General features: G+C 54.6%; 5 protein-coding genes across 5 annotated transcripts; 3 read left to right on the top strand and 2 right to left on the bottom strand.

The window, feature by feature from the left end:
• Positions 1-33: 33 nt before the first annotated feature.
• Positions 34-3,997, bottom strand: J4E78_010565 (uncharacterized protein; the record flags this gene model as incomplete). Its single annotated transcript, XM_049371141.1, has 2 exons — positions 34-2,045; positions 2,092-3,997. 2 exons carry the CDS (start codon positions 3,995-3,997, stop codon positions 34-36), a joined length of 3,918 nt encoding a protein of 1,305 aa, XP_049217179.1.
• Positions 3,998-4,837: 840 nt separating this feature from the next.
• Positions 4,838-10,321, top strand: J4E78_010564 (uncharacterized protein; the record flags this gene model as incomplete). Its single annotated transcript, XM_049371140.1, has 1 exon — positions 4,838-10,321. The coding sequence occupies one exon, from the start codon at positions 4,838-4,840 to the stop codon at positions 10,319-10,321; it is 5,484 nt and encodes a 1,827-aa protein (XP_049217178.1).
• Positions 10,322-11,391: 1,070 nt separating this feature from the next.
• Positions 11,392-13,105, top strand: J4E78_010563 (uncharacterized protein; the record flags this gene model as incomplete). Its single annotated transcript, XM_049371139.1, has 2 exons — positions 11,392-12,116; positions 12,169-13,105. The coding sequence occupies 2 exons, from the start codon at positions 11,392-11,394 to the stop codon at positions 13,103-13,105; spliced, it is 1,662 nt and encodes a 553-aa protein (XP_049217177.1).
• Positions 13,106-13,400: 295 nt separating this feature from the next.
• On the top strand, positions 13,401-17,916 carry J4E78_010562 (uncharacterized protein; the record flags this gene model as incomplete). Its single annotated transcript, XM_049371138.1, has 2 exons — positions 13,401-13,405; positions 13,509-17,916. The coding sequence occupies 2 exons, from the start codon at positions 13,401-13,403 to the stop codon at positions 17,914-17,916; spliced, it is 4,413 nt and encodes a 1,470-aa protein (XP_049217176.1).
• A 2,125-nt stretch (positions 17,917-20,041) lies between these two features.
• J4E78_010561 (uncharacterized protein) lies at positions 20,042-22,021 on the bottom strand (the record flags this gene model as incomplete). Its single annotated transcript, XM_049371137.1, has 2 exons — positions 20,042-21,566; positions 21,615-22,021. 2 exons carry the CDS (start codon positions 22,019-22,021, stop codon positions 20,042-20,044), a joined length of 1,932 nt encoding a protein of 643 aa, XP_049217175.1.
• Positions 22,022-22,205: the final 184 nt, after the last annotated feature.

Below are 22,205 nucleotides of genomic sequence, written 5' to 3'. Positions count from 1 at the left end.
ATCCCCAGACCCAAACTCCTGCTATGCATACACCTACACACCCTGCACCTTCCTATAACTCGGCGGCTTAAGCGTCCTCCTCAACAACTTAACCGCATAAGGTGGCACAAGACTAATCGCCGCAATAACCGCAAACTTCCACCAAAACGCCACACTGCCCACGTACTCAAGATCAAAGTACTCCGTCAAAAACGGCACAGAACCAAAGTAAATCGCCGCCGTACCCACGATACTAGCAATCATGATCCAGTGCCACGTCGTCACCTCCATAGCCACCATAACAAGCTCATTAACGATAAGCACGGAGAAACTGACGCTGACCATCTTGAGGAAGGTGGGGTCAGGCGCCGCAGGCGGTGTTGTGGATGTACCCACGCCGATGAGGAGCTGAGAGAGACCTTGTATGATGGAGCCCTGGTAGACAGAGACTGCAACCCATATGAAGAAAGATTTGTAACTCAGACTACGTCCTGTTTTGAGTTCAGCGTACAGTTCCGGGTAGAGGTTCGCGACGCTCTCGTCGACATCGCGATCGAGCACGAGAGAGAACACTGGCATCATGGTGTAAATCGTGCTGTAGCCGACGAGCAAGAAGTCTTTGTACAGAGCGTTGGGCTCAAAGCTGCTGGCGATGGAGAAGACGGTTTGGCAGATGCTGATGATGAGACCGCGGTGAATGACGAATTGACTTAGTTTGGCGGAGCGCTTGTAGCTGTTGCGGCCGTGCCAGACGAGCAGTTTGACGAGGTAGCAGAATTGCTCAATGGAGAAGTCGGCTGCGAGAGAGGCTTGGCGGCCCTCTTTTCCTACGATGCCGACGCCTACGTCTGCGGCTTGGATCATGGAGACGTCGTTGCCGCCGTCGCCGATGCAGCATACGCGCTTCTTCGTGAACTCGCGGATGAGGCGTGCGACGTCGGCCTTTTGGGTGGGTGAGCACCGGCAGGCTACGACAGTGGGGAGTTGCACGGCGACGGTGATGAATTCTTGGCGGAAGTGTTGGAGGAATAGCGCGAGGGATTCGCCGTCGATGAGGAGGCAGGCGTCTAGTTTTCCGCGGAGGAAGTCGAGGGAGGAAGAAGCGAGGTCTTTGCGCTTTAGCTTGGCGATGGTGTGGACATATTGGCCGCGGGCTACGAGTTTGGAGGAGACGGCTACGCAGCGGGCTGTTTCTACCTTGTCGCCTGTCAACATCCAGATTTTAATACCTGCGTTGCGGAGGAGTTCGAGGGAGGGTTTGACGTCTTTCTGGAGCTTGTCTTCGACACCGGTGACACCGAGAAGCTCTAGATCATTTTCCAGGTAATCTTTTACTACGCTGGCGACGGCGGCGTCGCGGTTGTTGAGGGCAAGTGAGGCCTGAGCATGCTTGGTGGAGAAATCTTGGTAGATCTGCGTGGAGAGCTTCTTGCGACCAACGACCAGTGTTCGGAGACCTTCACGCGCCATATTGGCTGTCTCTTCATCGAGCCAGTCGTTGGCGGCAACAATAGAGGTCATGACGGTGTCGGCACCCTTCTGGTAGAACCATATCTCGCCACCATCATCAGTGGGTGATGATGCTGGACCCTGATAGAACTTCACGACGATACCCATGCGCTTGCCTTCTGATGTGAATGGAAAGACATTCAAAATGCGCACTTTGACGACAGTGTTCCCGCTGTCGCACGATAGAAGGGTCATAGATTCGCGATCGCGAGACAGGAGCTTCAGACCAACAGCCTCGGTCCATCTGACGATGGCAATCTCATCGGGAGATGAGGCTTGGTATGTAGTCACGGTCTCTCCATTATCTTCTTCCGTTGTCGGCGTTACGTTATGGCAGAGGGCTAGGGCTAGCACAACATCGCGGACCCGGGATCCAATCTCTCGGCGCGTACGAGTGGCTGAGGTGAGAGGAGCGATGTATGCAGAGGAAGGCGTGACAAGCGATGGGGCTTCTCCGGCGGGTGGTGTGAAGCACTGGTGAACGTATGATGATACCTCGTCCATGGCCTCGTTTGCGTAGGAGACTGTGCCGACGTGAATCTTCTTCATGACCATCTCTACGTACTGTTAGTAGTGCCGAGATTACTTCATGGTTGAACATACCATTCTGTGTCAGAGTACCTGTCTTGTCGCTCAACAGGTATTCAATGCGACCCAGGTCTTCTGGGATTGTGCTAGTCCGAACGATAGTGCCTTTGATGCTTTCATCATGCTGTATGAACCATGCATAGACCGACTTGCCCATATCGAGATTGACACGCAGACCTACTGGGACAATAGTGGAGAACAGAATGAGGAATCTCAGCATTGACGCCCACCATTGCCGGCCTTCGATGACCTGGAATCGCGCGAGTGCCACTAGGATGAAAGAGAGCGAGAGGGTGAAGATACATAGCCACTTGGTCAGAGAGTTTATCTCTAATTCAAGCAGACCAGTCTTGGATCTTGAAGGCGATGTAGAAAGCGCTTGACGAGTTTGTGGGCCGGTGTATACGACCACAGCCAGTAGACTGCAGCTTGATGCGACGACAGTATTCGCCCAGATGGTGTTGTCGATGTTCAAGGGTGCTGATTGCACTTCTGTGGGGGATGTTGTTTCTTCGTTATCATGAGGGTCATAATGTCGCTGTGTCTTGGGTGGCAGTTCAACGGTTCCGTAGAACTCATTGACCTTTTTGTCCGGTTTGCCGGCCACGACGCGGAGCCGGGTGTACTCGCCAATATCCAGATTCTGTGTAAGTGGCGAGGTCAGGCGCAGCTTCCAGTCGGTTTCACCGTCCAACTGATCTGTTCGAATGAAGGCTTCTCCCGAGGTTCCAGAAGCTGTGGCACTGTCAACCTTGGCCGTGTCGCCGGTGTCCATGCCATCAATAAGCGCAGCCGATGAACGTTGCGCCTTGGTATCATCTTCAATAGGTGCTGCATTTTCGCTGGAGTAGCTCTTGAGGAGCACCATGTCGGCAGGAACTCGCTGGTCCTTGCCGAGTTTCACGACGTCTCCAACTCTGAGACTCCGAGAGGGTTTCACAACTTCCCAGTAGGTGCATGTCGCCAGGCCCTTGCCCGAAAGTCGCTGCTCCTCGTCATCGATGTCTGCCAACCGACCCTCGTCCTTGGGCTGCTTCCTCAGGCGCTTCTTCCTCTGCGAGTTCTTTCCGGGCGCGACGCCGTTCCCGAGGCTGTTCTCCTCAAACTTCAGAACGGTGTAACCCTCCGAGTTTGCTTCTGCGTCTCTCCGCCGTCGAGCAATATCATCCATAGCCTCTTTACTCAGCGTTATCGTCAAGACGAAAGCCAGCGGTGCGATGTATGTCGACAGGTAGCCGATTCGGAGGACGGGTATGACCTGTGATAGGGCGACGAGCAGAAAATACATGTTGATGAAGAAGGAGAACTCATTGTAGAGGGTGCGTGGGAGGAAACTCCACGGGGTGTATTTGGCATTCGAAACGGCATTTGCGGGAAATCTCGAGGTTTGGAGCTGGCCGACGGAGATGGTGCGCTGGGTGGTCGGATCGTGCTCCTCGTCGGCATCCGACTCTCCGGCGTCGTCACCTAACTGTATGGGGGCGTTGTTCTGGCGCGAGAGGAAGCTGGGCAGGCGCATGTTGGAGCCCAGGCGGGAAAGAGCGCTCGGTGGTGGCTGCCGTCTTCTCCGTGGTGTGTGCTGTTCAGGCAAGAGCGGCGAGTCATCATCGCCCGACTGGCCATAACTGCCAGCAGAGTCTCTCTTGGACCCTTCATCGTCGTCCAGCAGCCCTCGTAGGTCATCCTCTTCCGGCTCTTCCTTCTTCTTGCTCGCGCGCAGCCTGCCGACTCTGAGATTCCTCAGCGGTATCCTCGCGCCCAGCTCATGGTATGGCCGTCGTTGCTCCTTGGACTGGCGCCGTGGTGGTGTAGCGGCGGACTGGGAGCGAGAGGCCAGAGGGTCCAGCTCCTCTAGGTCGAGTTCTAGGTCCGAGTCCTCGTCTGGCGCATTCGGCTGGTGGTACTGGTGGGGAGCGGCCATGGCTCATGGGCGGGCGAAGGGGGTGCTGGCTAGTTCCGCCTCATGTGCGACGGGCTGGGTGTGGTTATGGCTGCGAGGGTTGCCTTCGGGGGTCCGCGGCGTTTCGGGGGTGTCTGAATGGGCTGTCTGGGCGACTCGATGTTTTGTTTCGGCGGCCGAGCGCTGTTTGGGCCGTGTCGATGGTATATGACGTAGTCCCCGAGAATAGTAGGTGTCGCAGAGGGAAAGGTGGTATGTGAATTGTAGAGTCCATCAATATGTGTCTCGACGTCGCGTCACTCATAGCTGTGTGGCGCAGGCGCAGGGCTGTGGCTAGAGGACAGGGTTGCCGCGGCGGGCCGTTTCAATGTCCAACCTTGGGCGCAGGAACAGCTGGCCAGATCGCTTTCCCACCCATCCTGCCACATTACCTACGATGCGCCCGGGGATCGCCTCCGATATTTGATTCTCGCTGCCTTCCTGGACGAAGATCGCGTCTTTCGCAGTTGTGCGACACGCAGAGCCCATGCTCTTCTGCTTCTCTAGAGGTACGTAGCCATGTTCTCCGTCTCTGACGTAGAAAGGGATGGCGATTACGCCTCTTGCGGTTCGCGTTCAAGTCACCGTTGCGACTTCCTTTCACGCTCAGTCATATGCACTTGCGTCTACACAAACTCCTCTCTCCTGCATAATCCTCCTCGGTTTGCATATTTTGTCCCACGAGGCGTCTACCGTGGCATGTCAGACCTCGCTTCACCACCCCGACCGAGGCCCAACCCTCTGGCCACGGACCCCCAATTCCAGTGCTGACTGCCTGTGCAGTACTTGTAGATACCCTTTGAATTACCTAATTATCCCGTAATGGACGAAGACGGCCCCAACTTTTCCTACGCCTACGGTGGCGCGCCTCCCACCCCCTCCACAGCCTCGAACGCATCATGGAATCCCGCACTGCGCAACGAGAAGGAAGCGAGTGCACCACCTAGCGCGAAACCCACGAACCAGTTCGCACAAACCAAACCAGAGTCGTCAGAGGAAGACGACGAGGAAGAGGATGACAGTGAGGAAGCGGATGAGGAGGAGGACGATGATGAAGAATCAGAAGAGGAGAGCGAGGACGAGGAGACTCCTTCCAGGCCTGCAGTAGCTGCACCAATCGCATCGGTACCTGCAACCAAGGCCGCTCCCGAAGCTGCAGAGACCGACGAGTCTACTGCGCGCGATGACACAACACAAGCGCCACCAAGCGCAGAAGCACCTCAACATCTCGAGCCCCTGGAGGGTGGAGCAGACGGCGCCGACGACGAACATCTAGTTAGTGCTACGCAAGCACTCAGCATTACCGAATCACAACCGACACCAGCAAAGGCCGAATCTAGTGAGGAGGAAGACTCTGATTCCGAAGAGGAGAGCGAAGACTCGCGACCTGCAGCGCAGATACAACGGGAGGAAAGCTCAGAGGAAAGTTCAGAAGAAGAGGCGGAACCCGAACAGCATCCCGAGGAGAACTACGAGCACCAAGGAGAGACTACAGCTCTGGAGGATGCTATGACGGATAGTGTCAAAGTGCCTTTGGTAGCAGACACGGAGGCAGATGAATGGGGCGCGTCCGGCGACGACCCCTTCGATCTTGGTGGGAAGCCACAAGAACCTCCTCTGGACACACCCGTGGCGGAGGCTGTTGGGACGACAGTCGGAGATGACACTATCGGAAATACCACAGTAGGCGGGAATACCGGAGCCGACATCGACTGGGGTAATTCGGAAGAGCAGGAGGACTTCTTTGGTTTGGGCGCGAGCCAGCAGATCGAACCTGCGCAGGCGGTAGACCAAAGTCCTGGCGCGCATGTGGTACAGGCCGAAACAAAAGCTCCCGAAAAGAACGAGTGGGATCTGGATCTTGACCTGGACGACGACTTCTTGCCTGACCAAGAAGAAGCACCCGTCATCGAGTTGAGCGACGACGAAGGCTTCCTCGATGATGAAGCGCCAGCACCCGCACAGCAACCCACGCAAGCCGCTCCTTCAGGAACTGCAAGCCGATATGCTCCTCAAACTCCTGCAGTCGCACCCGCACTTGCCCCGGCAGCGAACCCATATGCCCCTCAGTCGCAGCCCGCGGTGGCACCAGCTTATGATGGCTTTGGACGGAATATGGCTTTCCAACAGCAACAGCAGCAGCAACCACCTCGACCACCAATGGCGAGTTCAGCGCAAAGTTTCGTAGACAAGTCCAAAGGAGGTTATGCCTCGCCATACGATCTGCCGGAAGACATCGTAACCACCCGAAAGCGACCAGCTCCTCGAACAACAGTGTCTGCTGTACAGCCAACTCCACCACCCCCGCGAACTAGCAGTATGTCTTCGAACGCGGGGCCTCCGCGGCCGCCATTGTCGTCGAGCATGTCAGTTGCTAGTCTGTCTCCACCCTCATCAGGCCACTCCATGCGGTCTCAGATGACCGGCATGCCACCACCGGCTGCACCTCCAAAACCCGCGGTCACAGCAAAATCACCATCGAGTGATTTCTTCGCCGAACTGCCTGTTACTTCCAAGCCTCGCCCATCTGGACGCTACACCCCGCAACCGAATATGCCTGTTCAACCTCCAGTCAGCCATCCTCCCCCGCAACTTCCTCCAAAGGAGCGCACCGCTTCAACCTCGTCCTTACGGAATGAGTTCATCCCAGATGCTGCCAAAGTCGCTACTCCTCCTCCGTTCAGGCAACCAGAACAGTTGGCCATGTTCCCTACTCAGCCATCGGTACCTGCGCGAACAAACAGTCTTCCCGTTCCTCAGCCAGTGCAAGCGCCTCCTTCCACGAGCAGATACTCTCCCGCTCCACCTCCGTCAGGACCAGCTGCCAACTCACGGTACTCTCCTGCACCCCCAAGTGCACCAGCGGCGAACCCGCGATACTCGCCCGCGCCTCCGCCAGGACAGCCTCATGCTCGTTATCAGTCCGAGCCGCATAACAACTTGACCCGGACTCCTTCACAGCCTTTCGCGCCCCGTACTTCCAGCCCGCTAGCCTTTCATAGCATGCCTCATCAGCAGGAACAAGCCCCCGAAAACAATGCTCAATATCCTCCAAACCATCAGGTCACGCAATCGGCTGATGGAATGCCCCGTCCACCATTCAGAAGCCCACTGGGTGAGGTTAGCGAGATTGAAGAGCAGGAGCCAATTCTGAGTTCGAGGCCGCCTACTGGACGGTCAGAGACGCCACCTCTAAGGAGTACACCTTCATCAGCAGTCGGCTCACCACGGAAGACCGATGGCTATGCACCAAGATACCAGCCAGCCCAGCCGGCCGTCCCACAACGCTCTCACTCACAATCTCCAACAGCGACTATGAAGCAGCCTGCATACAGTATGATGCCTTCGTCTTCAGTCTACGGCGGCCGGCCTACTGCTTCAAGCTCGGTCAACGTCATCCCCCATCGTCGACAGGCGTCAGTCAACTACGACTTCATTGTCCCCGAAGACGAGCGCTCGGCAGACCCACTCGAAAGATGGAAGGGTCATCCTGTGTTCACATGGGGCCTAGGAGGCAATGTTGTCACGAGCTTCCCTAAGCAGATTCCTCGCTACGGAGGTGGCGGATCAGCGCCGATGATGAAGAGTAGCCCTGGTGAGATTCGCATCCAGAGTGTCAAGGAGGTTCTCCCTCTGCCAGAAGACGTTGCCAAGTTCCCTGGTCCCCTCAAGGCCAAGGGCAAGAAGAAGGATGTGTCAGCATGGCTTGGCCGTAAAGTCGAAGCGCTTGAGACCCAGTCTAAGGAGCCAGGACTCGAACACACTATGAGCGAAGACGAGCTGAAGCGTGTGGATGATCGCATTCTCCTCTGGAAACTCATGCAAGCACTAGTCGATAACGATGGCAAATTGGAGGGTACTCCTGCAGAAGCCGCTGTCAAGAAGCTGCTACTACCTCCAGGTGACGAAACATCTGACGAAGCCGGTTCATACTCGACAGCAGCGGACATTGTCGGACGTTCAAGGTCTAACACCTCCAACCTGCAGGCAGAGCCCATCGATCCCCGTGCTGTTGAAGATTTGCAGGGCATGCTTGTCAAGGGTGATCGCGAGAAGGCTGTCTGGCATGCTGTCGACCAGCGCTTATGGGGCCATGCGATGCTGCTGTCTTCTACTCTCAGCAAGGACATATGGAAGCAGGTAGTCCAAGAATTCGTTCGGAAAGAAGTCAAGAAGGCCGGACGCAACAACCAGGCGCTGGCTGTATTGTACGAAGTCTTTGCTGGTAACCACGAGGACTGTATTGACGAATTGGTACCTGCTTCGGCTCGTGCCGGATTCCAGATGGTCAGCGCTGATGGTGTCGGCGCAACCCAGAACGCACTCCAGGGTCTAGACAAGTGGCGCGAGACAGTTGCGCTGATTCTAAACAACCGCAGCGAAGGTGACGCATCAGCGCTACTCTCGCTTGGAAGGCTTCTGGCTCAATACGGTCGCATTGAAGCTGCACATGTGTGCTTCATCATCGCGCGTTCGGTTTTGAAAGTCAGCGGAGTCGATGATCCGCAGGCTGATCTTGTTCTGATCAGCGCTGATCATCGTCTCAACCCTCTGGAGATGGGTGTCGAGATGGAGCCAATATTGCTGACCGAAGTGTACGAGTTCGCCCTGTCGCTGTCATCGCCGAGCGGCTCGTATGTCATTCCACATTTGCAAAACTACAAACTTGCACACGCGTATCAACTCGCCGAGAACGGGTACCGGACCGACGCACAGGCATATTGCGATGCCATTGCGGCGGCAATGAAGGCTACAACTCAAGTCTCGCTATACTATAACGCTGCTTTCATCGCCAGTCTTGACGATCTGAGCAAGCGACTGTCGCAGTCTCCGAAGGATGGATCGTCATCGTGGATCTCGAAGCCTAGCATGGACAAGGTTGGAAGCTCGCTTCTATCCAAGTTCAACAGCTTCATTGCAGGAGACGACGAGGACAACACAGCCAACAAGTCTGGTGGGCCAGACGGACCTTTCGCTAAGATCGCTGGTAATAGCCCATCCCTCACGCCCTCACAATCGAGCACGGATCTCTATGGTGCAATGTCTGGCTATGGCGCGCCAACGCAACCACCTGTCCCCGGCAACTCTAGGTATGCACCATCGAACGCGTACGCGCCAAGGTCATCTTCGGAGCAGCAACGATCTCGTTATGAGCCTCAAGGTCGGCCATCGATGGAATCGAACGACAGCTTCGGCGTGCGCGCAGCATCTGACACCTACATGCCTATGACACCCACGTCAAACGTGTACAGCCCAACTCAAAATCAACTGAGCCCACCGAGTGCACGCACGGCAGCCAAGGCACAGTCGTATTCACCCCTTCGCCCGGAGTACAGCCCAGCTCAACCATCTTTCGGTAGTCCTTATATGCCCACACCACCTGTCGGAGAGCCTTCCCTGGCCCCTGCATTTGGTGGCTATCAGCCTCAAGCGAACTCAGATGAGCCGACAGCAAACGAGCTCACCTACGATCGATACGGACCATCGTCATCCACCTTTGAGCCCCCTGCGTACCAGCCATACAATCCGGATGAGGATGACAAGGAAGATGACAAGCAGATATCAAAGAAGAAATCTTTTATGGATCTTGACGACGATGACGACCTCGCTGCACGCGCCTCGGCCTTGAAGATTAGTGGAGGCAGCAGCTCCAAATCAGATGCAGACAAAAAGGCAGATGAGGCGTTCCGCAAAGCCGCCGAAGCAGACGCTCAACGCGACAAGGAAGCCGCAGCAGCAAAGAAGGGAGGATGGCTGTCTGGGTGGTTTAAGAAAGATCCCAACGCCGGTCCTGGTCCCATCAAGGCCAAGCTGGGAGAAGAGAGCAGTTTCTACTACGACACAGATCTTGGCAAGTGGGTAAACAAGAAGGGCGGCGCGGCAGACACGGGTAAGCCCGCTGCAACACCACCGCCTCCACGTGCTGGACCTCCCGGCGGCGGAGCTCGAAGTGCCTCAGGTAGCGCCGCACCCACACCGCCAATGGGTCCTCCCGGCGCAGGTGCACTGCGTCCACCTACCTCCAACCCCCGCTCGTCGTCGCTGCCGCCGCCAATGGGTGTAGCAGGCTCCCGCGCGTCTACACCCGGCATCCCAGAATCCGACGAAGAGGGTTTCGCTGGACCCAAGCCACCTACGCTGGCTAGACCCAGCTTCGGTGCTGCATCCGGGCCGCCATCGCGACCGGGCACTGGTATGAGCAATGCTAGTAGTATTGACGATTTGCTCGGCGCACCTCAGGCGAGGAAGGGCCCGGCGGGTAAGAAGAAGAAGGGTGGACGCTATGTTGATGTCATGGCCAAGTAAAAACGTTACGGGAAACGATCAAGATATGGAAAAGGGAGATAGACGACCGTTATCAGGACGCACATGTCAGGGATGAACAGCATGGTTGTCATGAAGGATTCGGGCGCGGCATACAGGTGTTCCTGCATTAGAAGGAGTAAATGCATTAGTCTCGCATCCCGAGCCCATTTCTCGGGAAATACAATTGTACTATTATATTATCGTCATATTCTAACCTATCTTGCGCACCACCACCTGTGTATCGCAGCAATCCTGCGATGTCGTGATAAACGTGTCGTGTGTCCCACCCCGGGGGGCGGCCCCAGCCTGTCCACTTTCTTCCCTCCACAAAAGATACGAAGAACGGCCTTTTGCTCGGAGCTGTTGCTGGCTGGGGCCCACTGGGGGCCGATTGGGCTGGCGGTGGTCGACCCCACAAGAACGGCAAACACACCCGATTACGGAGATGACGCATTGTCCGGCTAGTTGATCGGTGACATGCGCTTTCGCGTGGTCGGTATCGCCAGGGTCTGGCTCGCGATTGTTACACGCGCTGCGCGCATGGCTATCGTGCAGTGGACTCGAGTCTTGTTCTTATCGTTGTCGCTTACTTAATGTGTGGTGTATGTATGTTGTTGGGTGGGTAGTTTCTCGGTGCCATATCAGCACAGCTAGCTAGCCAGCCCTGTCGACGCCTATCTCCCCGACTCCGACTCGTGCTGTGGAGCGAACGATTGCAGCGTCGCATTCGCAGCTCTCCCAGCTCCCAAGACCGCTAGGATTAGTATTAGTCAGTCTAGCCCTTTGGTGGGCTTGAGCCAGCTGCGGGGAATTCGGCGGCGCTCGCGTGGTCATCTTTTTTATCTTGGGTTTTCGTGTTCCTTATCCTGTTGACTGATGCTATAGCCCTGCTGCCGCGCTGTTATCGCGGTGTTGTTTTGTCTTCTTATACTGGACGGTTCCGAGGTTGCGACATCACGATACGGTGTTTCTAGGTCGTCGCATTTCCCATCGCAGCGCAAGGAATCGAAGCGCAATAAGAGTTGGTTTTCTGAATTGATCGTGGGACTACCTGGACAACGAGGCAAATCATGGCGAAGAGCGTTTCTGTCACCGAAGGCGGAGCAGGAGGAGGACAAGATGCCACACGAAGACGGGCTTCGATCAACGACCCGGGCGCCGACGCTGCCCTGGCGAAAATGGGCTACCAATCTGAACTCCCACGGAATCTGAGCATGCTGAGCGTCCTCGGCATGTCGTTTGCCATCATGGCCGTTCCATTCGGCCTCTCAACAACACTCTACATTACGCTTACGGACGGGCAATCGGTGACTGTGCTCTACGGCTGGATCCTCGTCTCCCTCATCTCGCTCGCCATCGCTGCGTCCCTCGCTGAGATCTGCGCTGTTTACCCCACAGCCGGCGGCGTGTACTACTGGTCCGCCATGCTCTCCACGCGCGAATGGGCGCCCATCGCGTCGTGGGTAACGGGCTGGTTGACCTTGGTTGGAAACTGGACGGTTACGCTTTCGATCAATTTCTCCGGTGGCCAACTCATCTTATCGGCTATTACGCTGTGGAACGAGGACTTCGTGCCGAATGAGTGGCAGACTGTTCTCGCGTTTTGGGCGGTCATGCTGATTTGCATGGCGATTAATATCTTCGGGGCGAAGCATCTCGATCTGATCAATAAGATTTGTATTTATTGGACGGCGACGAGTGTGGTGGTTATCATGGTTGTGCTGTTGACGATGGCGGATACGAAGAGGGATGCGGAGTTTGTGTTTGCGCATTATGATGCTAGTCAGAGTGGATGGTATGTTGTCTTGATATGGAATATGAGACAGTTGGGCTAACTCTTCTGCTAGGCCATCAGGATGGGCTTTCTTCGTCGGTCTCCTGCAAGCTGCATACACGCTGACAGGCTACGGCATGGTCGCCGCCATGTGCGAAGAAGTCTCGAACCCGTCCCGCGAAGTCCCCAAAGCCATTGTTCTCTCCGTCGCAGCAGCCGGTGTCACAGGAGTCATCTACCTGATCCCCATTCTCTTCGTCCTTCCCGACGTACAACTCCTCCTCGACGTCGCCAATGGCCAACCCATTGGCCTGCTGTTCAAGACCGTCACCGGTAGTGCAGGCGGCGGCTTCGGCCTCCTCTTCCTCATCCTCGGCATCCTCTTCTTCGCTGGCACAGGCGCGCTAACTGCTGCATCACGCTGCACCTATGCGTTTGCTCGCGACGGCGCTATCCCCGGTTCGCGACTCTGGGCCAAGGTAGACAAGCGCTTTGACATCCCGCTCATGGCGCTCGTCCTCTCTACAGTCGTCGACTGCCTCCTCGGCCTCATCTACTTCGGCTCCTCCGCCGCGTTCAACTCCTTCACCGGCGTTGCTACAATTTGCCTCTCCACCTCGTACGGCATGCCCATCCTCATCTCTGTGCTGCGCGGCCGCAGAGCAGTCAAACACTCGTCCTTCTCGCTCGGCCGCTTCGGCTACGCCATCAACATCGCTATGATTGCGTGGATCTGCCTTGCTGTTGTGCTATTCTGTATGCCGGTTAGTCTGCCCGTTGAGCCTGCTACCATGAACTATGCGAGTGTGGTCTTTGCGGGTTTCGCGGCGATTAGTGTGGCGTGGTACTTCATCAGTGGTAGGAAGGAGTTTTCGGGCCCGCCTGTGCCGACGGATGCTGAGCCTGGGGAGGAGACTGTTGTTGCGGGATTGGCGGTGCAGGATAGTCGGCAGGATATTGAGGGCAAGGGCGATATGGATAAGGGTGTAGAACACGATAAGGTGTATTGAGTGGGAGATGTGATAGAGGTTTATGTACTTTGAGACTGTTTGGTATTATACTTTCTATAATCTAGAGCTCACACGAAAACTTGCAATCTGAGCTGCTGTGTCGAGTAAATCCCTCGATGTCGCGACTAGAAGAACGGATGATTTCCGCTCTAAGGTGAAGGGTGACGCCACAGGACGCTAAGCCACGGCTAGCGGGGGTACGCGGTTACGCGATCCACGGTTGGTCGCAAAGCATTCAACGCGACAAGCACCATCTCTCCCATGGACGTGTTGCCTGCCGCTGAGACTGATGGAAATGAGGTGAGTGCTTCTCTCAGTAGTGATATCCTCTTGTCATATCGTGTAATTTCTCATAGTTGAACATGCGGTGCGATAGAGTAAAGGAGTCGACTAACATGTGCAGCGACTGGCGACATTCCATAGTCGACCTCACCTACGATGACGACGATGCAGAGAGCGACGAGGGCCCGCTGTCCTCGTTGCCCTTGGCGACTGCCACACCGACTCACTCACTCACCTCCATGAGCGCGCCCTTGCCTCAACCACCCTCATCGCGGCCACCTCCTCCTACGACGCGACCCGCACCTGCATACGTAAACCCATACCCTCCGCTACCTGGAACCATGCCGAAAGCGACAAATTCGGCGAGTATGGGACGCCTTGGCCTGGCACCTAACACTTACGTGCCGGTTCCTGGCCAGCCCAGCAATGGAGCAACCGACTCAAGGGCAGCAAAAAGAATCAAGACATCCGACGGCGCCTCCAGATCGTCAACACCACCTGCAAAGAAGCCGACTCCAAGCAGAGGGATACCGCCGGCAGCGCAAGCCGCCACACTGGGCAAGTACAAGCTCAACGCCTGGGCAGCGGAATCCCGTGCGGCAGTACCTCCTCCAAGTGCCACACCGAAGCCCAGCGCTACCAATGCCAACAAAGCTCCATCCGTTCAGGATATCAACAAGGCGCTAAAGACGAATGCTGCGCCTATGCTCAACGGTGTCAGGACATCCAGTCCGCGCGCGCTTCACATTGGTCGCCGGCCAGGTAGCAGCTCAGGTCCAGTCAGTGCAGCACCACCGACACGAGAGATACCACGAACGTCACAGGCACCGGCCATTCGACAACAACAATCCCGTGAAGCGACTGCATACAATGGAGCGAGTGCGGACATGCCAACTAGAGGCCCAGGGAGACCGCGCAGTCGCCCTTCGCCAGGTGCAGGCAACGTCCCATCAAGGCCGAACTACTTCGCGGGCCCTGCAAAGGAGCAGATTCCAGATGAAGATGGAGATAGCGTCATGTCCGATGTCTCGTCCTCAGCAGACTCTGTGCCGCAACAGCCATCGGACAAGGTGAAGAGCGGAAATGTCCATCATGGTCTCGGGCCAGCAGTCGCTGCATTCCACTCATCTACCCTCCCTAAGGGCGCGGATGTACCTGCACCGCCACCTTCCACTGGACGCAAGAAAACCATGAATCCGTTCGATACGGCCCAAGATAATTACCTTATCTTTCTCAAAGAGGTCAAACAGTTCACATGGGCACAAATCACAGCGGAGTACAACACCGACATGTCTTACCGTCCATATGCAGCACTTCAGTCTCGCTACTCGACCTTCCTCAATAAGAGGGACCGATCTCAAGATCCCTCAACGTTGATCTTGCCCCCTCGGTGGGCTGCAGAGGCGGATGTTGACTGGAATGCCATCCGTAGTACCAGCGCTCCATCAAGAGGGCCGAGGAGCAACCTGCCCGCTTCGCAATCTCACCAACCTAAACGCCAGGAGCAGGCAGTGCCGAAACACCTACCAGTTCAACAGACAATCGAACACGACTACTCCTCAGGGGGAGACTCTGCACCTCGGCGAGAGCGATCGCGTCGGACACAGCGAGTCAATTACACATGGCCAAAGCAGCGGGGTGTCCCGGCAGCTGGGATCGAAGAGGAGTTCATGGAAGACAACTACGAAGCCTTCGCGGACGATTTTGGTCACGCTCGGTCAGAGACGTCTCCAGAGGACGATATTCCTCTGCCTAGTAAGGCGATCGCCGTCGAGAACGAACCTGTAGACGTTCATTTCAATGCAGATGATGCTGAAATAGGATTGAGTCTCCGACGTGCGAAGTCGCGCAAGGGAAGGACCAAGAAAGTGCCATATCTCAGCACTTCGCAACGCCTGTCAGTACAAAACCCGCCTGCAGGGGACTGGGACCAGTTGTCTAGTCGCGATTGGCAAGGAACTCTAGTACATGTCGACTTTAGCCCAGACGAGATCGCTTCGGTAGAGAAGGCTATTGCATTGACGAGAAGAACCACACCCACAATATCACGGCACCGCACAAAAGGAAGGCAGCTACGCGAAAACTTGAAGGCTTTTACAGAACCGCAGATCCTTCGACTGATCGAAAGCCTCCTTCATCGTTTGCCTTGCCGCGATCGGAGCAGCATCCAAGCCTTTGTACAAGATGCATTAGCCGGCGATGTTGCAGAAGTACCGCAAATACAGAGGCTTGCAGCTGCGCGACCTGACACAGAGATGCAATCAACCCAGAAGCAGTCCACAACCTCGATCATCCGTCAACGTGAGCTAGGCCTCCAGTCCAGAAGAGGCTGGCATAGTGCGTCAAATCCGCTTACCTACCAGGTCAAGAACAAGTATATGGATACCATGGGACCGGCAGCTTGCTGGACGGGCGCATCAAGCGACATCCACACTGTTGCATGGGCGCCGGACGGTGAGCACTTTGCTGCTGGTGCTGTGGCTGTTGACGATCCAGACTCGATGCAGTACAATCGGCCGAACAACCTCCTCTTTGGTAGTGCCGTGGATGGCACAATCCATGAATTAGCAGAGCATTATAAGATTCGCGAGAAGACTGAGTCTGGCGCCAATTCAAGTCACGCCATGTTCGCCTCCCAAGACCCAAAGCTCTACACTACCGTTAGCTCGGTAGCGTTCTCGAATACCAGTCCGTACATGTACTCGTCAGGTTACGACGGACATATCGGTATTTGGAGAACAGACCTAGAGGCAACGCAGCCAATGCTAACTACGAAGCTCAACGTGAAAGACCATATCGATATCTTGTCAGTCAACCCTGTGAAATCTGGTGTTATAGCAACGGCAGCGAAGGTCTTCAATGAGAAGGCTATAAGGGTACTCAAGATAGACGAAGCGGAGCCATGGAACTTTACCAACTCGAAATTTCACTCAAACAAGGCTGTCGCGCGTGCAGATCTGAGGATTCTCCCTTCTGCTCTTCAATTCGAACCGACATGTGGCGGGCTTCTTCTTGCAGGCTTCGGTGCCAACCTGAAGGATACAGGCCTTGATATGACTGGCGATCTCTGCTTGTGGGATGTCGAAACGCAGACCCCATACAACATTCATGGATCCAACAAGAACATTTTCGATGTCACCTTCAATCCGAACCGCTCCAGCATGCCAATGTTTGCTGCCGGCTGCGTAGCAACAGGTTCCACTGTGAATCGCGGTACACGCTCAACGGTCCGCCTCTACGACGTAAGAGATGACACCAAGTTCACCTGTCCCTTGGAGTTTGAGTGCAAAGCTCTGGATATGAACGACGTAATCTGGTGCCCACATGACGAGCGACTCATCGCAGCTGGCTGTACAGACGGAAAGGTCTATGTCTGGGATGCGCGTATGCCAGATGATCCTCTGCGCATCCTCTCTCACGGCAGCTCTCTAATGCCCCTCCAAGAGGGAATCAAGCATGAGATTACAGACACCGGCATACGGTTCTTATCATGGGGCGAGAATGCCACTCGGCTTTACTCAGGTTCATCCGACGGTGTGGTCAAGGTCTGGGACGTCACGCGCGCAGAAGAGAACACGTTCATCAAGGACTTAATTACCACAGATTCCGGTATCATGTCTGCAGCTTTTAGTCCAGACTATAGCAAGCTTGTCGTTGGAGAAGTCAATGGCTCAGTCAACGTGCTTGAAGTCGGCAGAGATGACACTACAATCAAGGACGCAAATAGATTACGGTATATGCCTTATCAAGACGATGAACAAGACGACATCCAGGACGAGGATGGCGACATCACTCGTCTAGCACCGGAGTCCGGTATCACTGAAGGCAACTATCTATTACAGACGCAGCAGCTACAAGTTGCGCCTATGGGAAGTCTACCAATCCGACAAGTCGTACAGGGTGTGCACTACGCTGGTCCATTCGATAAGGGTATCGATGCGCCTTTCCTCCGCGAACAAGCACTGCAGTTCCAGCTCGGTCTTACACCGTCGCGAGGCCCTCAGTGTGACATCCCTGCCTGCAAGGACAACCTCAACAAAGTCACGAGCGAGGACGTTGGCGATTCGGGACGAAGCGCAGACCGTATCCCAGATGAACTGCGTCGACAATGGAAGGCTATCGACACTAAAGGCGCCATTATACCCGGCAAATCGAAGTGCACGTACTGTGCCCGCCCTGCTCGCCCGTCTACAACGGACAACAGCGACGTTGTCCTATGTGAGCGCTGCTCGTTTGCTTGCTTCCGCTGCGGCTCCGTCAACCCTATCGCTCCAGCTACTACGACACTCATTTGCGACTCCTGCGCTGGCGTCTGGGACATCGGCGTCCTCGGATATGAGTGCGTTCAGCAGCCGTATGCTCACAACAGGCATATGCAGTTGGATGTCCCAGCGTTGGAGAGGTGGGCCGAAGAAGCTTACGCGGACAAGGAGGATGACTTCGACACGAATCACGGCGACGTCATGAATGCGCTGACCGATTACTATCTCTCTTTGGCTATTGATCGGCCGGAGAGTCCGCCGTTGTAGGGACTGGCATTGAGGAGATTGGCTGTCGGGGAGAGACTTGGCAGAGGAAGTGGAGATGGAAACGTGTATACTACATTATGACAGCGAAGAGCGAAATGGTGGGAAGAAGCTTTCGCGCACATTGAGTGGCGCTGGCGATGAATGATACCCCATGTTACTATCACATTACACGTCTAGGCCCTCTTCCTTTTCGGATATGCTAACATTGCGTGATGATGGAGCGCATCATCACCATACAGGGACTATGCGCCTCACTCCCTCATCAGCGACACTAGCTCGATTCCAGACGACGGCTCGTCATGGTAGGCGGCTTGTTGTTTTTTTCTCCTCACAGAAGAACATGCAAAAGCGCGAGCACACTTTTGGACTCGGAGAAGAACGCAGAGACATGAATCTAGTTTGGGCTGGCTTTTTTAGATTACGATTGGCAAGATGGTGATGGGAACTTTCTCGCAGACGACCCGGCACACACCGCCCAATGTTAAAAGTTTGTTTTGCTGAGACGCTGCGTCTCATGGAACGTGGCGGTATTGGTTTTATGGAGGAGGAGAGGCAGAGTCTTCTCCATGCGTTGGGACTTTTGCGTTTTGGTGTTTATAGAAGAGGGGAGGGCGGAATCTTCCCCATGAGATGTATCCTGGTACGATTTTTTGGATAATGGGGAATGGGAAAGCGAGGTCTTTTCATGGAGAGCCCAGCCTTCACTTTCAGGAAATGGGCGGAAGGAAGAGGCAGACGTTCTCCATGCGAACTGCTGGTGTGCGTTTTTGATATTTGGTAAAGAGAGGAGGCGAGGTTCTCTTCATTCGCTATCACACTCCCCGTTTTGGTAAAGTGGGAAGAAGTAAATGTAAGGAAGAATAGAGAATAGCAAGACAACAGAAGCTTTTATATCAGCTTTCTCGCTGCGCTGTGCCGAGACGGTCATACCAGGAATGGCGTACTGTTTGAAGTCGACGCAGCGAGTAGCATGCGAACAGCAAGGCGCTTTTTTTTGGTTTTCTGTTCGTTCGCAGAGGCCTGTTCTCACACATGTACCAAGAGTTCGTTAGTTTTAGGTCCGTCGTTCATGTCCTTTGCGGCCTTGCGTTTTGCAGTCGACGCGATCCAAGATATTTTGAAGTAGGGAGGAAGCAAAGGCCATACGGACTCGCTCAACGATTTTTGTAAAGGTTTCCCCGGGTTTTGTGGAAGAAGGCGCAGGAGCGATCACATCGCAAAATGGTGAATCGATTTTCGGAAGACACCACCCATGATTCTCATGTCTTCGCGTTTTGGAGTAAATCGCCAGTGGTGTGGTGAAGAAGTGAGGAGGAAGAGTGCGTGGAAAAGTTGCTTTTATATCAAGAGAAGCTCGGGACGGCACAACATCAACGACTCCGTATTCCATTTCAAGAGATGACTTGCGCTGAGGTGGCGTGGGCGGAACATGTCGGTAAAGAGTTGAATTTTCTGAAAAGAAGGAGACGCGGACATGTCAAGTCCTATGTGCGGTTTTGATATATGCGTATTTACAGCATGTTTGCAAATCTAAGGAAAGCCGAGTCGAGCGCAGCAAACATCAATCTGTTCAGCGGATTCTTTTGAAGCTGATGGTTCTCATGCAAATGATGCAGTTAGTTTTGAAGAAGTGTCACTCTTGTCTGTGAGCGTGTAAGAGCGATGGAGCGAGCAATGCAGCCTAATATACTTGTCGTAGTAGGGGCTATGATGCGCATCGACGGTGTTCACATCGAAGAAACGTCATGAGCTTTTCAGTATGATAGCGAAGCCGAGAATCGATGAGCAGAAGTTTCGCCCGCCACGCCCCACATAGCTGTCTGAATCTATGCTTTTCGCACACCTCGGGAGACATGATCTCGGCCTCCAGAGTTTTCGATTGACATGTTTATGTGGTTTTGATAATCCAGGATAGTGATGGATCGAAGAGATGATACTATGAGACGAGCATATCCATAAGTGAGCCATGGAGAGCTTATGCGTCCTTTTGAGTACATGAGCGAAGAATTCGGAGAATGTGTTCATGTTGGTTTTTCAAAAGCCCAATTCTCATGAAGTACCTATGGAATGGTTTTGTTTGCAAGAGTGGAATGTATGAGTAAGGAACACTTTCCCAGAGGACGATTTAAATACTACTCCTAGCCAGCGCATCGGCCGCATCGTCCTTGGCATACGTAACATCCACACCTGTCATCGCATCCTCCTTCCTCCAATCATTCAGGATCTTGATAAACGCCGGACTTCCATATCCAAATGTCGCATTCCTCTTCTCCCTCTCACTGTCTTTGCCCTCATTGTTGTAGTACCCAGGCGTACACTCCTTGAGGAAATCCCCTCGGATCGCCGTCCCATCAACAATCGTCTTCGTCCATGCTTCTTCCGCATCCTGCATCGGCTCCACAGTCCTAATGCCCCGCTTCTTGCACTCCGAGATGATGTACGCATAATGAATCGCCTGCTCGTTGGTGACATGCATGAAGTTCGGCGTAAGAGCCGCTTGAACTATCTGCACAAAGAGGCAGTTGGGGAAGTTGCGAGTGCCCCATGCATGCAGTGTCTGTGCGCCATCAGCCCACTTCTCGGTTATGGTCTGGTTGTCGCGGCCGTAGATCTCGATGCCAGTCTTGTGCGACCATTCGTTTGCGAGCTCGAAACCAGTGGCGTAGATGAGACAGTCGAGTTCGTATTCTTGGCCGTTGGCTACGACGCCATTGGGGGTGAGGTGGTCAACACCTTGACCTTTGGTATCGACGAGCGTGACGTTGGGACGGTTGAAGGTTGGTAGGTACTCATCATGGAAGCAGGGGCGCTTGCAGAACTGGTTGTACCATGGTTTCAGAGCGTCGGCTGTTTCTTTGTCTTTCACAATCTCGTCGGTTCGATCGCGGATAGCGTTCATCTTCTTGAAGTCTGCTATCTGGCGTTTAGCTGCAGCTTCCACGGGGTTGTTTGGGTCGATGCCGGCGGTGATTAGAGACCGGATGATGTCCGTCCATCGATCGGATACCATGTCTTCTTTCTCGTAGCCGCCGTTGACGATGCTGTCAAAGTTGTCCATGCGCTTCTTCTGCCATCCTTTTTGGAGCGATTGTGCCCATGCCTCGTCCGTCGGGCGATTGCCACGAACATCGATCGAAGAGGGCGTACGCTGGAAGACGTAGAGCTGCTTTGCCCACTCACCCAGATGAGGCACAATCTGAACGGCTGTCGCGCCTGTACCGATGATACCCACGCGCTTGTCTTTGAGTTTGTGCAAGTTCCCCGATGGGTCGCCGCCCGTGTAGGCATAGTCCCAGCGCGAGGAGTGGAATGAATGGCCTTTGAAGTCTTCAATGCCTTTCAAGCCGGGAAATTTGGGTCGATGAAGAGGACCAGCGGCGGGGATCACGAATCGTGACTTGATCTTGTCACCGCGCGCTGTGTGCGTAGTCCATTTTCCCTCTTCTTCATTCCATCGCATCTCCTTGCTCTCGGTCTGGAAGAGGGCACGCGAGTAAAGATCGTACTTTTCGCCAATCATACGCGAGTGTCTAAGAAGCTCTTTGGCACGAGCATACTTCTCCGTAGGCATGTATCCGACTTCTTCTAGCAGGGGCATGTAGATGTAGGATTCGATGTCGCATTGCGCTCCGGGATACCTATTCCAGTACCTCCCTCGTTGTTAGTAAATGGATCGCATGCTGTTCACCAAAACATACCATGTTCCACCAAAGTCCCCAGCCTTCTCGATGATCCTGAAGTCTGTGATGCCAGCCTCAATCAAACGCACGGCGCAGACCTGAGCACCGTAACCACCGCCGATGATTACAACCTCGGTCTCTTCTTCGATAGGCTCGCGCTGAAACCCTGGCTCAACCCAAGGATCGTCCAGGTAGTGTGATAAGCTGCCATCGAGGAGTATGTATTGCTCTACACCTTCGTCTCGTGCTAATCGTCGATCACGCTCTTGAAGGTACTTTGCTTGGAGCGCTGCCGGGTCAAAAGGCAGCTCGTCTTTGTTTGCTATCTCTCCGGTCTTGATATCGACAGTAGACTTGGGAGCCTCTGCCTCGGTAAGAGGTACCTCAGCTATCGGAGCTGCTGCGATCGGACCTTTCGTCGTCATGTTGCGTCTAGATGGAGGAAATTCGATGCTGTAATTTTAGTCTAGGTCCTAGGTTTGCTTAATGAGCCCACCCAGTACATCAACAATCGTATGGTAGACGTCGAAAGATATACAGTTCGATGTAGCCGCGGCAACCCCTCTCGCAACAGCTTCCCCACTCCACCATCGCCTCAGTAGGCTCGCA

The sequence above is a fragment of the Alternaria triticimaculans genome (assembly GCF_023758025.1).
Source record: "Alternaria triticimaculans strain BMP 0046 chromosome Unknown scaffold_34, whole genome shotgun sequence".
NCBI lineage: Eukaryota > Fungi > Ascomycota > Dothideomycetes > Pleosporales > Pleosporaceae > Alternaria > Alternaria triticimaculans.
Note: the sequence above shows the minus strand (reverse complement) of the source record. Positions and strands in the feature narration are given on the sequence as shown.